This window comes from Rhagoletis zephyria, unplaced genomic scaffold (genome assembly GCF_001687245.7).
Source record: "Rhagoletis zephyria isolate East Lansing unplaced genomic scaffold, Rhagoletis_zephyria_1.1 Rzeph_scaffold_02720, whole genome shotgun sequence".
In the NCBI taxonomy this organism is placed as follows: Eukaryota; Metazoa; Arthropoda; class Insecta; order Diptera; family Tephritidae; genus Rhagoletis; species Rhagoletis zephyria.
Genome location: NW_016159804.1, coordinates 244 through 13,966, shown reverse-complemented (window position 1 = coordinate 13,966; position 13,723 = coordinate 244). Strand labels below are relative to the sequence as shown.

General features: G+C 33.9%; 1 protein-coding gene across 1 annotated transcript; it reads left to right on the top strand.

The window, feature by feature from the left end:
• The first annotated feature begins 12,486 nt into the window (after positions 1-12,486).
• LOC108367540 (homeobox protein BarH-like 2) lies at positions 12,487-13,161 on the top strand. The gene has a single exon (XM_017622170.1). The coding sequence runs from the start codon at positions 12,487-12,489 to the stop codon at positions 13,159-13,161; it is 675 nt and encodes a 224-aa protein (XP_017477659.1).
• The last annotated feature ends 562 nt before the right edge of the window (positions 13,162-13,723 follow it).

The following is a 13,723-nucleotide window of genomic DNA, read 5'->3' as shown; positions in this document are numbered from 1 at the left end:
TACAAACATAAAATTTTACGGGCTTGAGTATGTCATAAATATATGTTTCAGAGGAAATTGAAGTTTACACTTGATTTGCGGCAGATAAGCATAATTATGGGGGAAATTGGGCTTAATGGAAAAATAACACCCTTGCCACTATACATAAATGGCAAATGTACTACACATACATAAATTTGCATGTAAGTATGCGTATAAGTATGCATAGATGATTAACGACAATTTACATAGATTTAGCTCATAAAGTCGCGCCATGATAGCTGGCAACTGCTGCGCTTCAAACGATTTTCTGCGCTTTCACGCTTTGTAGTGATTTGGCAACAGTTACTGGTAACAAATAATCCCCGGTGTATGTTATTCGCTACGAGTTCACTGAATATACATATGTCCCATAGATTGGTTTATATATTTGCACCTGAAAGTATGAGTGTTTTGCGTTTTATGTGCATACATACTTGTATACATAAAATACTGTATGTCCTGTTATTTAGGTTATATAAACATCTTAAAAAAGGAATGGATTAAGGTAAAGTCTTTTTGTAGAAGAATATCCAAAGCTGTCTTACATTTTCTGCAGGATTGAATTCAATTGATGACACAAGATTACTTGTAATCCTATTTCTAAATAGGTTCAATTGGAAGAATTAAGGTTCTGAGAGCCAGAGTAGCCTTACTGACATTAAAAAAAAAAATTTAGGTACATCTAAAAATAAAAGACCATTTTTATTATTTTACTCAAAAAAAACATGGTTTTATAGATAGGCTCCTCTGGCTGTCATGGCCTCAATTCGTATTTGTGGTTCATTTTGGTCCCCTCAGGGACAATGTAAGTGGAATAAGAAAAACTCAAAATTTTTTGCTATCCTTGCCGAGGCACTGGTTACAAAACCACTTCTCGCCAAAGGCACTCCGGAATTTTAAAACACTTTTGGGGGTCATTGCAGCCCTAACCGACCATTGCTTGCCAAACCGGGCTCAACTGCATCTTTCACCAATCATATTCCTACAAGGGAAAGGAGTGCCATCTTTGGAATCAGGGCTAAGTAAAATTATATACGAATGGATCAAAGTTGGATGAAAGCGTAGGTTGCGGATTCTTCCAAGTCTCTGTAGTGTTGTCATAGCGAAGATAGCTGCCATAAATGAAGCATCGAAAGAGATTTTTGTGTATACTGTAACAGTTGCATGGAAATTCGATAAGTTGTAGTCAATTCAGCATCTGCCCCTTGGCTGTCCAATTCATTCAAGCTTAAGGTTCAAACAACTTGTGTCGCACTTTATTTTTACTCCTAATGAGGTTACCTTATTGTAGGAGCTGACACGCTGCAAAAAGTGGGTGAGATTAAATGCTAGCACAGGACTACCCTTCCTTGTAACCAGCATTAGTAACAAAAATGGTCCAAATATATGGGGCAGAGATTCACGAAAGCGTAAAAGCAAAAATGTTATTTTTAAGTTAGTAATAGGACTAAGGTGTTAAAAATATATTAAACCATATTAGTTCAATATTATGGAAAATATGTCAAATCACCATTCCCATTACCCTTAACATAGCTACCCTGTAGAGAACTCAACTAATAACCAATGCGCTATAAATTCACTATTTTTAAACTAGAGTTAACTAAGACTCGACTACTTTACGTAGCTTTCAACTGACTACTTCTACATGACGACGTCGCAAAACAGGTTTGCTATTTTCAGTAAACAGCAAACTGATTATTTATAAGTTGACTTGTTTTATGCTAAATAATATAATGTTTTTGGTACTCTTGGTTTGTATGCTTATTTTAGATTAACTATTAACTACATGATAACTAGTTAGCATGTATGTAATAAAGACCACTAAAGATATGCTATTAACATTAGGGCGGGTCGAAAATTTAATTTTCCCCAAATCCTTTGGTAATAGGTAGTGAAAATATATTCTATCATGAGGTCAACAAAAAGCGTGTAAAATATTAATCGTTTATTTTAATTGCAAGAGCCAGCGTAACGACCCCCAAGTGACACAAAGCACACTGGTCGAAAAAGACGGATTCTTGTTAAAAATTCAGGGTTCAGCAAAAAGGTATGGTGGATATTAGATAATTAAAATGTAATCTTGCAGCCCTTTAATTAATGGTTACTCTCAAACATAATTGTTTTTTTTTGTTTTTTTCTTTTGTGAAACAAATTTTACACATATGTACACATTTCTCCGATTGAACCCTGCGTGACTTTAAAACCAATTTAAAGTTAGCCGCAATAAGTGAGCCTAAAGTTGGCTACTTTAGTAGTCGACTACGCGATTTCCGACAGGGTACACTTCAATATAAGCAGTGCTTCCGAAATTTAGAAGAGACAAAAAACAGTGAAAACATTTGCTGTAATGCGAGTGACGGTACAAAATTCTATTTATGTTTCATATCTAGGGATGGCAAAAAATAAAAATAAAATAATCGATGCAATTAATTCCAACTACTGAGAAATTATCGATGAATCGAATTTTTAAAGGCGCTTTTTTACAGTGACATACTTTTCCATAAACAATTTTCAATTATCTTTTTAATTAGCTTTAAATAAAATATAACGAGTATTTTGAGCGGCGATAAAAATTTATTATTTAACCAAGTTTGCAAAAACGAAAGTGTTGATAAACGTTTTGTTGTTAAGCGCTCAGCAGGCACCGAGGTACCAACTAAATGACAGTATTTTTTCGCCGTAAAGTCCGTAAAGTTTTGGGTAAACAGTTTTCATTTCCTCCCAAGCGTCAATGATATTCCGCTTTAGTTCTAGGACTTGACAAAAATAATCGATTATTTTAATCAAATGATTAATCGTTGCCAGCACTCTAAATTTTCTGGTAATTTCTTCTTGCAAACTACACTCCATTTAATTCCTAATAATATTCTAAAATCAATAAATGGTACCACAAAGAACAGTTTTTGATTTATTAGCAAGAGGGCACATCTATTATTATAGGCAGCCATACCACCCAACACACACACACACACAAATGACTCTTTCTCGAGTCTAGCATATATTGCTCTATTACTTAATTTCATTCATTTCACTTAATTCCAAATTGCGAAGTCTAACCACTTTGAAGAAACTGCACTACTCATATGATTTCTTAGCTTTGTTTCGAGTAACTTATTAAAATTAACGTTATAAGCACTTGTGATATAGTATTTATTTCTTTATAAATAGATTATTTATGTACATATATGTATACGGAAGTATTCTTGCTGCATTAATTATGTCATGAAATTATGTACATTTTCTATGTCGCTGCAATGAAATAAATAGCGTTCGAATACAAGGTTATATATACAAACATATGTGCATATATGTCTGTATATTTACTTATCAATATTCAAGTGTAAGATTGAAAGGTGTTGCATAATGCAAATTCCCATACGCACACAAAGTGGACAAACACACACCTGGCAATAGCTAAAATTTATATGCACTGCTAATGGAGCATTCCCTTCCAAATGGTTTTTTATTAAAACGTGTTTTTATAAGTTTTATTGCGGTTTCTAGTGTAAATAAATACTGCTCCAATAAAAATGTTTGTTCGGGAAGATTTTTGTATAAGGCGACAAACTTCTAAAAATGGGCGTGGCCGATTTAAATTTTATTGTTTTTTTCCGGCAGAATATCTATTCACTAACAACATTTGCTCCGCAACTTTTTTTGTTTGAGAAGAAAGTCCCCATTTCAAGCAATTTTTTTTACAAGCCACTACATATATGTACAAATATATGTGTATATAGAAGAGGGATAATCCGACCATGCAGTTGAAATGGTAACTTTGGCATTTTACTGCAAATTTTCTTTTTATTAGATTTTTGAAAGCATCAATAATCTTGCCCTAGCTTAAGTAATGCTAAAAATATGAGCGTAGAGTAAAGGACTATTTTCCAAAAGGGACTACATTTATGAGACATTCTTTTTCATATCGGACACCAAATTTGGAGCCACACTTTCGGTTGGCTTCAAATATTTTTATGGGTTCTATACATAAAATAAGCTAACACGTGTTCGAGGAATTTTTTTTTTCCTCGCTTTTTTCTTTGGAGATATGATCTGTCAAAGTTTGCATTTTTTCGTGGTTCCGACTAATCATGTACTTCTTCAAATCATTATATATCGGGTTCTGGCCATCATAGAGATTTCATCTTAACGTCGTTTTAAACCTAAAGAACATTTCTCTATATTATTTAGTCAAGATTGCCCTAAAGCTTACTAAGATATTAACAGTAAAACTTTTTGAAGTTGATTCGCATAGTGAGGACCAATAATTTAGGGTTTTAAAATTATACCATCCTAATCCTTGTTTAATTCTCTATAAAAAGCATGGTTAAAAAAATTTTCTGTTTTTTTAGAACTATTTTTAAAATATTTTCTTTGTGACGAGATGGTTTATTTTGTAAGAATCAACATTTTTTTGTAATTTGTTTTCGAAAACGTATGTTGAAATATATTTAGTAAGGTGATAAACATCGGGTTTTTGCCAAAAGTAAAATTTTATTGCGGATTCCGATAGAATACCTATCCAGATATAATATTTGTACGGCAAGAGTTTTCTTTAAGGCGACTAACCCCTAGAAAAGGGCGTGGCGATTGCCGGACTAAAGTTAGCAAAACGCAGATTTTATTGCGGATTTCAGCAGAATATCGCTTCGTTAACAACATTTGTTCCACAGCTTTTTCAACCCATATAGATATTCTGGCGAAATCCACTATAAAGTCTAAATTTTTGAATTTTTGTTTAAATATAGCGACGCCCATTTCTAGAATGATGAGAATTGCAACCCTGTGTTTATACCAAACAATCAAGATTGATTGGTAGGTTATTTAATCAATCTTACCAACCAGCCCAAAAAATATCTCAAAAAATATATCAAAAAATAAAAATAAATGTCTGCTCTCAAAAACTGCTTGATTTTTTGTTTTCAACAAGTAAAATGTCAGCTTCAATACCGAAGACAAAAGTTCACAGCCACCCACAGTTGGTACGTTCTACTTGTTAAAATCTTGGTTTAACTGCTTGTTTTTAATGATATGCTGAATACTAAAGTGTACTAAAAAAGTTCTAATGTTGATTGCTTTTCTTTGCAAATGAGCAATCTAAAATAGACGGCAACAACAAAACAAAAATTAATTTGTTGTTGTTGCTTCGTATGTTCGTATTTTTTAGCGGTTCTGAGCGGTTTCAATTTTCGAATACTTCAATTTTTTGTAAATTTTTGACAAAATATCAGAATTATCGGTCTTTATCTCAGGCCTGTAATTTCGAATTTTTTCGTGAAGGTAAAACAACATTTTTTACTAGAACCCAATCTTGTGGCCATGGAATGTCCCCTACACACATACTTGCACATGTATACAAAACGTGTGGCATACGGCAATGTGCAATTTAAATGCTTCATCGGCGCTTAGCCACACAAGTCCCAAACCGCAATACTAATGGAGCAACTTGATATACCCTGTGGGGAAAATCTCTAGTTCTGAACTGGTGCGCTTCTAGTACATTTAGACCCAGTACTGGTTCGCGATAAATCTTGTTTTTGCATGCCAACAACTGGTGAATTTAAAATGGCGATGTCCTAGGAAGTGTCAATTCGATAGTTCCGAATTAGTCCTAAATTCTATAGTTACGAACCAGTTCTAAAATCGATAGACGAAAGAAAAAAGTGTCATGATTTTTCAATATTTGTAGTTTTTCGGTGTGTGCGATTTTAAATTATTTTCAAGAAATGTGTTTTAAATTTGAAATTAAATTCGTTTGAATAATTGTAAGAAATGTACGTTTACATACTTTTAGCTGTAGCTGAGTTTGCAGAGGTGCTTGCTGTTATTGGTAAAAAGGCTAACACAAACTTTTGTTTTGTATTACCATGCTATGAAAAAGCGTCTGCGAAGTGTAGAGAGGAAGCGTATTTGAACGAAAAATCCGCCAAACACATATCTATGTAAAGTAAACAAGCCTCCGCTGCATCCCTTTCGGATAGTTCGTTCTGCATTCCTTTTTTTATAGTTCCGAACCAGTTCTAAATTCGTCACCTTAGATATAGATTTCTAATAGAAAACGTGAAATGAAATCGTTTTTTTTTAATTACCACATTTCGCTGATTTTTGACTGATAAGTATCTAGTTACTACCGGACTGGTTCGTTTTTGTCTTGTCTTTGATCTTGTGCGGAACTAGAAATTTGATTCACTAGTCCGCGGTTTCCCTGCAGGGTATTGATATATGCATGTATGTAGGAGTGAAAATAATATATATGCGCATTCGATGATAGCTATAATTTTAGGTAGCATACATTGCGGGAATATTTATACACATGCATTTTGATTATGTAATAATGTACTTAGTTGCATAATCTGCTATTTAAATATTTACAAGATACTGTTAATATTTCGGCCTACTGCGGATATCATTGTCTAAGCTATCTGGGATTAAAGTGATATAAATTAAGATATTGCTGTATTTAAGTTAGGTTAGAGTGGTGGCTTCGCTTGGAGAGAGAGCTAGCCATTATACAGATTGGGCCTCGGAATTCGCTGTAATTTTAAAAGTTAACCACTACTAAACCGATGGAATTTCAATCACAAAGTTATTTAAAACGTTATTTGTTTTTTTTTTTGTTATTTTGTAGCCTTATAATTAAAAAGCTAATGTTTATGCACAAAATGAAGCATACAAATATTCACCACACAACTGTAAACACATTTTTAGGTCTCGTTTTCTGCATAAACATCCGTAGTATACTTATAACAATAATAAGGTATTCTTTCGGGGAATCATCTCTCTGTTTCCCCAATATTTTGTCACACAATAAATTGTAGATGAGCCTTATAAGGTTGGTTGCAACCTCGAATTTTTCTAGTGACTTAGTCATTTCCACTAAAAGCTCTCTCAATCTGTAGGAGGCGCTTTGTAAGCTACACTCAGAAATAAACAAGAGCCAATGCAGAGATGCGGGACAATGTTAGAAAAAATCGTATAAGAGGAGGTTCAATAACCCTTAGTAGAAACTCCTTAATGGACGTCCAATTCAAGTTTCGATAGATTGCCAGCTTCAGTGGGGAAGCAGGGACACCACCGCAAGGAATTTTTTGTATAATAATGTAGAAAGTTCCTGTGTTCAAGGCGCCTTTCGACATCGAAAAATACTAGCAAATGTACAAAGATTGTATATAGAGAGGAGAGAGGATTAGACCTAGTAACAAAGTTTTTTACGTTGATATTGTAAAAGTTTAAAAGACTTCAAAATTTGTATACTAAGGAGAAGACCACATCGAGCCTAGTATCAACAATTAGCAAAGAATATGGTAAGGGCTCTTAGTAAGGTTCTACATATATGTAGAAAGAAGCCTTCATAACGGAGAATATATCATATATGTCCACTCTTGCATACCCAGAGCCTTCGTCAACTTTTCCACGGAGGACTTTATTGATTTGCAAACATTTGAATTGCCATCGGACGGTGGGTTTTGTTGCCAAAATGGGACTTGTTCAACCACTTTCCACTTATCATATTGACTAGAATGTTCTATGCTATTTAATGACTGGGTGAACTGCTATGAACGCTAGGTAATTAGAGGAGGTACAGAGACACACATGTCTTTTGGAATATGGTTTAATAGCATAGTCCACTGTGACCACCTAGATAAGAAATATTATTACACATCTGTCCGTTATAATCTCGGCTCTAGAGGTCTCATACTTATCACATAAGTATTCATCTCGATGATTGTAAAATACCTCAAGCATTGTGGGTAGGTTGCTATGGCCAATAGCGTCAAATTAGTTTATTGCGTTTCAGGGTTCCAGAAATGTATAACTTAAATAAATGCCGTAATGTGACATTTGAGAAGTGCACAAAATTTCGTCTCATATAGGGACTGTACCATATCTGGTACGAATTGCTCAGCAATGTAGCATACTTTCGGGCACTAGCTGAAAGAAGTGGCCTAAAGACCTAATGCAGTGTCTCAATTTATCAAATAGATGCATTTTAAAGATTACCAGCATAGCTAAAGTTCTATTAGGGCCGTTTTTTTCAAGTAACCTGTAACTTTTAAGGTCACTTTATATATAAAGGTTACATTAACTTTTATGATTGTGTGTCTAAAGTGAANCGAGTCCAAAACAGCACGCCAGTCATTTCTCTTCTGTGCTAACTGACGCCAATTGAAAATGCCAAGTGAAGCCAAGTCCTTCTCCACCTGGTCTTTCCAACGCAGAGGAGGCCTTCCTCTTCCTCTGTTACCAGCATCGCGGCCCGCGTTGAATATTTTCAGAGCAGGAGCGTTTCTGTCCATCCGAACGACATGGCCAAGCCAGCGGAGCCGCTGAATTTTAATTCGCTGCACTATGTCTATATCGTTGTAAAGCTCATCGTTAAATCGTCTGCGATATTCGCCATCACCAACGCGTAAAGGTCCGTAAATCTTTCGCAGAATCTTTGAAGCATCAGAAACCGATAATAGAAATGCTTAACTTTAGACATAGCTTTACTTTTAATCCAACCTTTAAATATAAAGTTCGCTTTAAAGTTAAAGGTTACTTTACAAAACTTCCCTTAGTATTTTTTTTTTTTGTGTTGGAGAAAAATTTAAAACATTGTACGACATTCGAATATATTCAATTTATTTTTTTTTTTGATTCGAAATCAGATTACTTTTGCAAATGCTTAAGTACTTAAATTCCATGATATAATTAGAGGGATGAAAAAGGTATTGTATACTGTCATATACGTACATAATAAAGTTTCACAACTGTTTTAGTCATACTATAAAAATACGGCGTGCAAAAATACGACAATATACAAAACCTTGTGAACTCCCTAAATATTTGAAGCTCCACTCAATACCAAATACAAAAAATAAAACAAATTACGCCTCTAAAGCTCGGCATCTAAAAAACGAATTAAGACTTTTGCGTTTTTCTGACACTTTGATTGATTTTACGTTTAAGTAATTCTCGACAGCACAGTTACGCTTCACATTTGGAGTACATTTTTTTCTAGCGCTGCTTTTGCCTACTCATCATTGCGCATAGGGTGCACATAAAAGGATAAATACCTGAACATAATTTAACTTCACAAACTTCCAACAAGTAAGTGCTCAACGAGGACCCTTATCATCGGCTAATCGAAATAATTTTCAACAATTACAACACACACGAGTACTTATGTATTTACAACAGGGTGGTCCAAAAAAGTAAAGACGGAAATTTAATGCTCTCCCCACCTAGGATTGTTCTATACCGAAAAATATATACCCAAATTTTTATTTTGAAATTTAAAATTATTTAGAGGTCGCTTAAATCCTTCCATGTATTTTATATGGGATAAAAACAACTTTTCGTAGAAATGGTAAAGAATTCTTGAAAATCAATATTTTTCGATCGGAAAACTCTGACTCTCTTTAGGAGACTTCCAATAGCAATACCCAATTGTTTATCTAACAATTTTTTAATACTGATGATTTTTTATTTTAATAGTTGGACATTATTATTGAGAATCGCCTGAAGAGAATCAGTGTTTTCCGATTCAAAAATATTGATTTTCAAGAATTCTATTCCATCTCTACGAAAAGTTGTTTTGTCCCATATAAAATACAAAGAAAACTTTGAGCGCTTTGAGCGACCTATAAACACTTTTTTATTTTTAAAAAAATGGCGTATTTTTTCGGAATAGAACAATCCTAGGGGCTGAGAGCATAAGAATTGCGATTTTGCTTTTTCACATGCATTTTTGGACCACCCTTATGTACAAGGATGAGCGAGCAAAGTAGAAAGGTGTTGTAGAAGAAGCCAGAATTAAAAAAAGGTAATGCAGATGTACATATGTATGTACTTATGTAGGAAAAACTTTCAAATTATTTAATTGCGTATTATTTGCCAGCCCTGCTCACTCCATCACCGTTATTTGTGTAGCCTTAGCAGTTTTTCCAATTTTTTGTGTCTACTTTTCTTATTTGACGCCAGTTCTTTGTATTTCCTGTAAGTATTTTCTCTAATTTGGAAGATCCCAAGTCGACTTATTAATTATTTATGTTGAGTTTCAGCGTTCCAGTAATTAAACCAAAGTTAACAAATAAAAGCGTAAGACTTCATGAAAGCTCAGTGCTTCCTTACTTAAATATTATTGAGAAATTTAAATATGCTTGCTTCTTTACAATTTGTTTGGATAGCAGGAGCCTTAAATTTGCTTTTCCTTTCGCATCCATAGCTTGTCTTTCTGTGCATGTCATTTGCTTCCGAATTCAACATATTCGCTTTCTTGACCATATACAGCTGATAATGTCAGATAGTCCACACATACAATCATATATAAATGTGAAATGTACATTGAAAACTAACTAAACACGCGCCAATTGCGCTATACTTATTAACGAATAGAAAGAGTGAGTTTCCTACTGAGTGAGTGTCTACGTGGGGTTAGGGCAATTTCTAATACTTTTGAAAATCTTGGTAAAATTGTCAGTAGACTACGGAAGTTTATACAGAAAACGAAGCCTAAAATGATGTACAAAAAGAACTTCTGCGCAAAAATACTTCCGCCCTCTTTTCCGGCAACACATAAAGGAAAATTCTACTTAGTAAGGGTTATAATCCCTAATGTAGGCACTACTTTGGGTTTTTCATATGCATTTTTTCGGTTTTCTAACGAAAGTGTACATATGGATAATTTCGTTTTCTTTTCTAATATGAACTATGAACTTCTATTTAGCACGGGTTATAATATAATCCCTTCTATAATTTTTTTTTTTCAAAACCAATAATGTTTACTAAAAACTTTTTTATTATATTTAGCTTAAAATTATTGCAACCAGTAGAGGTATGTTGTACAAAAACACATATATAGAAGTTCACAAAAGTTGATATAAAACTATTCGTCGGAGGAGGAAGAGGTCCTTCCGTTATGTACCGTTCCCCTCCTGGCACCAACGTCAATGAAATTGGTCGGGAAAATAACACTGTGTGACTACTAAAGTTATAGATCTAATGAAGCACAAAAAATATGCATACTTCGAATTTTGAATACCCCTCAGAATCTGGACTTTCATAGGTTGAGCCTTATAATTGTTCGTAACTTAATTTCTGTTTCTGTTCTGTGATCAAGAATATTTACAGTGCGTACATTAGCGTGGGCCGAAAATCCGCTTTTTTAGAATTTTGATTGGTAATAGCAAAAATATGGTTCATTATGCTCTCAAAACCAATACATAGCCACGTTTCTTAACGACTTGTTGCACGCTCAACTTTTCGTTTACTAAATATACACTCACTCCTTTATAACCGCGTACACCCTTGTTTTTTTTTTTTTTAATATACACAATGTTTTGTTAGTACCATATAAATCAACCCTGTATACAAAATTAAGGAAAATTTAAACAATTTTAATCAAAAACTTTTTACTAAGGTTTATAAAAAAATCTGGTATGTATTCAGTATAACAATGAAAAATATTTCAAGTAGCTAAAAAACGCGTTGATTTTTAATAATTTTTTCCTGGCAGCTCTACGTATTATACTTTATACAATACCTTATATGGAGAATAATGCCTATAGCCGTCAGCAAAAAGATTTTTAAAAATCATTGCGATTTCTTAGAGGGCACTGAGAAGGCAACACTTTTCTGTAGAAAATAAAACGCCATAAAATTCGTTAAATTTTCCTTAATTTTCTATACAGTCTGATTTATAAGGTTTTGTTTATAGCATAAACCATATATTTTTTTTAAATAACAAAAAAAAATATAGCTTGCAAAATATTTAGAATATCAAAAAAAAAAAAAAATAAGGTGTGCGCAAATATAATAGAGTGAGCGTATATACCTATGTACATATGGATTAAATTTTATGGCAGCCATCTGTTTCACTTTCTTTAAAGGCGGTATGCCGGAAACAAAGTTAGAGAACAATTGTTCTAGACAATTTCCGAAAATTACTCCAGTATTCTTAACATTTATGATCAACTCAATAAAGTAACGCACGGCCCTAAATATCTATGCGTTTCTTCCACTACCTCAGCTTGATAAAAAGTATGAGAAAAAATACCTTAAACATTGCTATTCCGAGAAGAGGCTTGTTAAAGTTATGCAGCCACGCCTTCTTATCCTTTAGTTTTCTTGTCAACAAAACGCTATACCTTAGAAAATCATTACTACCTGTACAAAACACATGAATAAAAATTAGGCTTACCTAGCCCACTATTTAAAGATAGAAAGGATTGCCAAGGACAGTGCAAAAATTTAACCAAACATTAAACAGGTAGGTCAGGTAGCGTTGCTTTTGAACAGGTTACATTTGAGGTTGTTAGCAAAAACAATACGGACAGGTACAAGCAGAATTAATCAAGTTCACCTAAAAAGTGCTATAAATACGGTGAACAAGTTTTCTTCCAATCAATGCAAAATCTGCAGCCACGCACGAAATACGTAACAGCAAATTTTATTGAACAAGGAGGCGCGCACAAAGACTATAGAATGTCCAACCTAATCATCAATATCGAAGTGAAAAAATGCGAAGGAGCACCACAAGGCGTTGAATTCATATATCATTACGACAATGGACAAGTTGTAACTTCACATACACCGCCGACATCGTACTACACCCCTCCAGTCAAGGCAGCAGCGACAAAAGTTATAAAGCCCAAACAAAAACAACGATCTCGAACGCATTATACTCACCAGCAAATAATGATATTGGAACGTGAATATCGGAAAGGAAAGTATTTGAATGCAGAACGACGGGCGAAAATCGCCAGAAGCATTGGTGTGCAAGAAAAGCAGGTGAAATATTGGTTTCAGAATCGTAGGATTAGAGGCACCAGATATGGCGAGATCAGCAGCAACGAGAATAAGGCAGAAGATAAAGTAGAAAATATACGAAAAATTGTGCAGTTTTTAGAAGGCAGTTTGGTGGAAGGACTCGCGGCGGAAGGCACACAACAAAGCTCAAGCAGCAGCGAAGAGTTAGACGATGTTGTCGAAGTGATACAGGAAAGTTGTGTACAAGCCGCAACGGAAATAGACATGAAAGAAGCCAAGTTTGGTTCTTCAATGCAGCCAGTGATGAAGTGGCCTCAACAAAGTGCAAGCATTGAGGAGTTAGATGATATTTTCGCAGTGATCCAGTCACATTTTGGAGTTCACTTTTGAGAAAAATGTTTAATGTAATAGAATTTTAGTTATTGTTTAGTCAAAATAATTTAGGTTTATACACGAAAAAGTGCATGGTAATATATTCCATATTGTAAATATGTACTTGAGGAATAAACAGATTTAAAAATTAAATACTTTGTCTTTAAATTTAGATATCAAATTTCTCTTAAGTTGTTTTCGCTTCTAACAAGCTTCTACTTTTTTCTATCAACAACTAAATCCTATATTCTCAATTAATCAAATAATTATCAGCAACTAGAATGCAAGAAATATTGAGCGAGTAATTAAGAACAATGACTTTCAAACTGTTTAATTGCTTGTCCCTACTGACTCAGTTCCTTGAATGTACTTTGGCCAAAAACTTTACCTCCGAGGCCAGTTTTTACATTTCTAGTTTTTACTCTAATTTGGTATGTCCTTTGATTTTTTTTTAATTATTGATGCATTAATGTTCGTAAAAGTTAATGAACGAAGTGTTATTTTCTGTCTAATAAATACTTGTAAATCTACACATGTATACAGTGCGATTATTGGTTGACTTCCAGTCTTTAAGTAATTA

Coding starts and splice junctions, on each gene's coding strand:
- LOC108367540 (XM_017622170.1), top strand. CDS start 12,487: ATGTCCAACCTAATCATCAATATCGAAGTGAAAAAATGCGAAGGAGCA.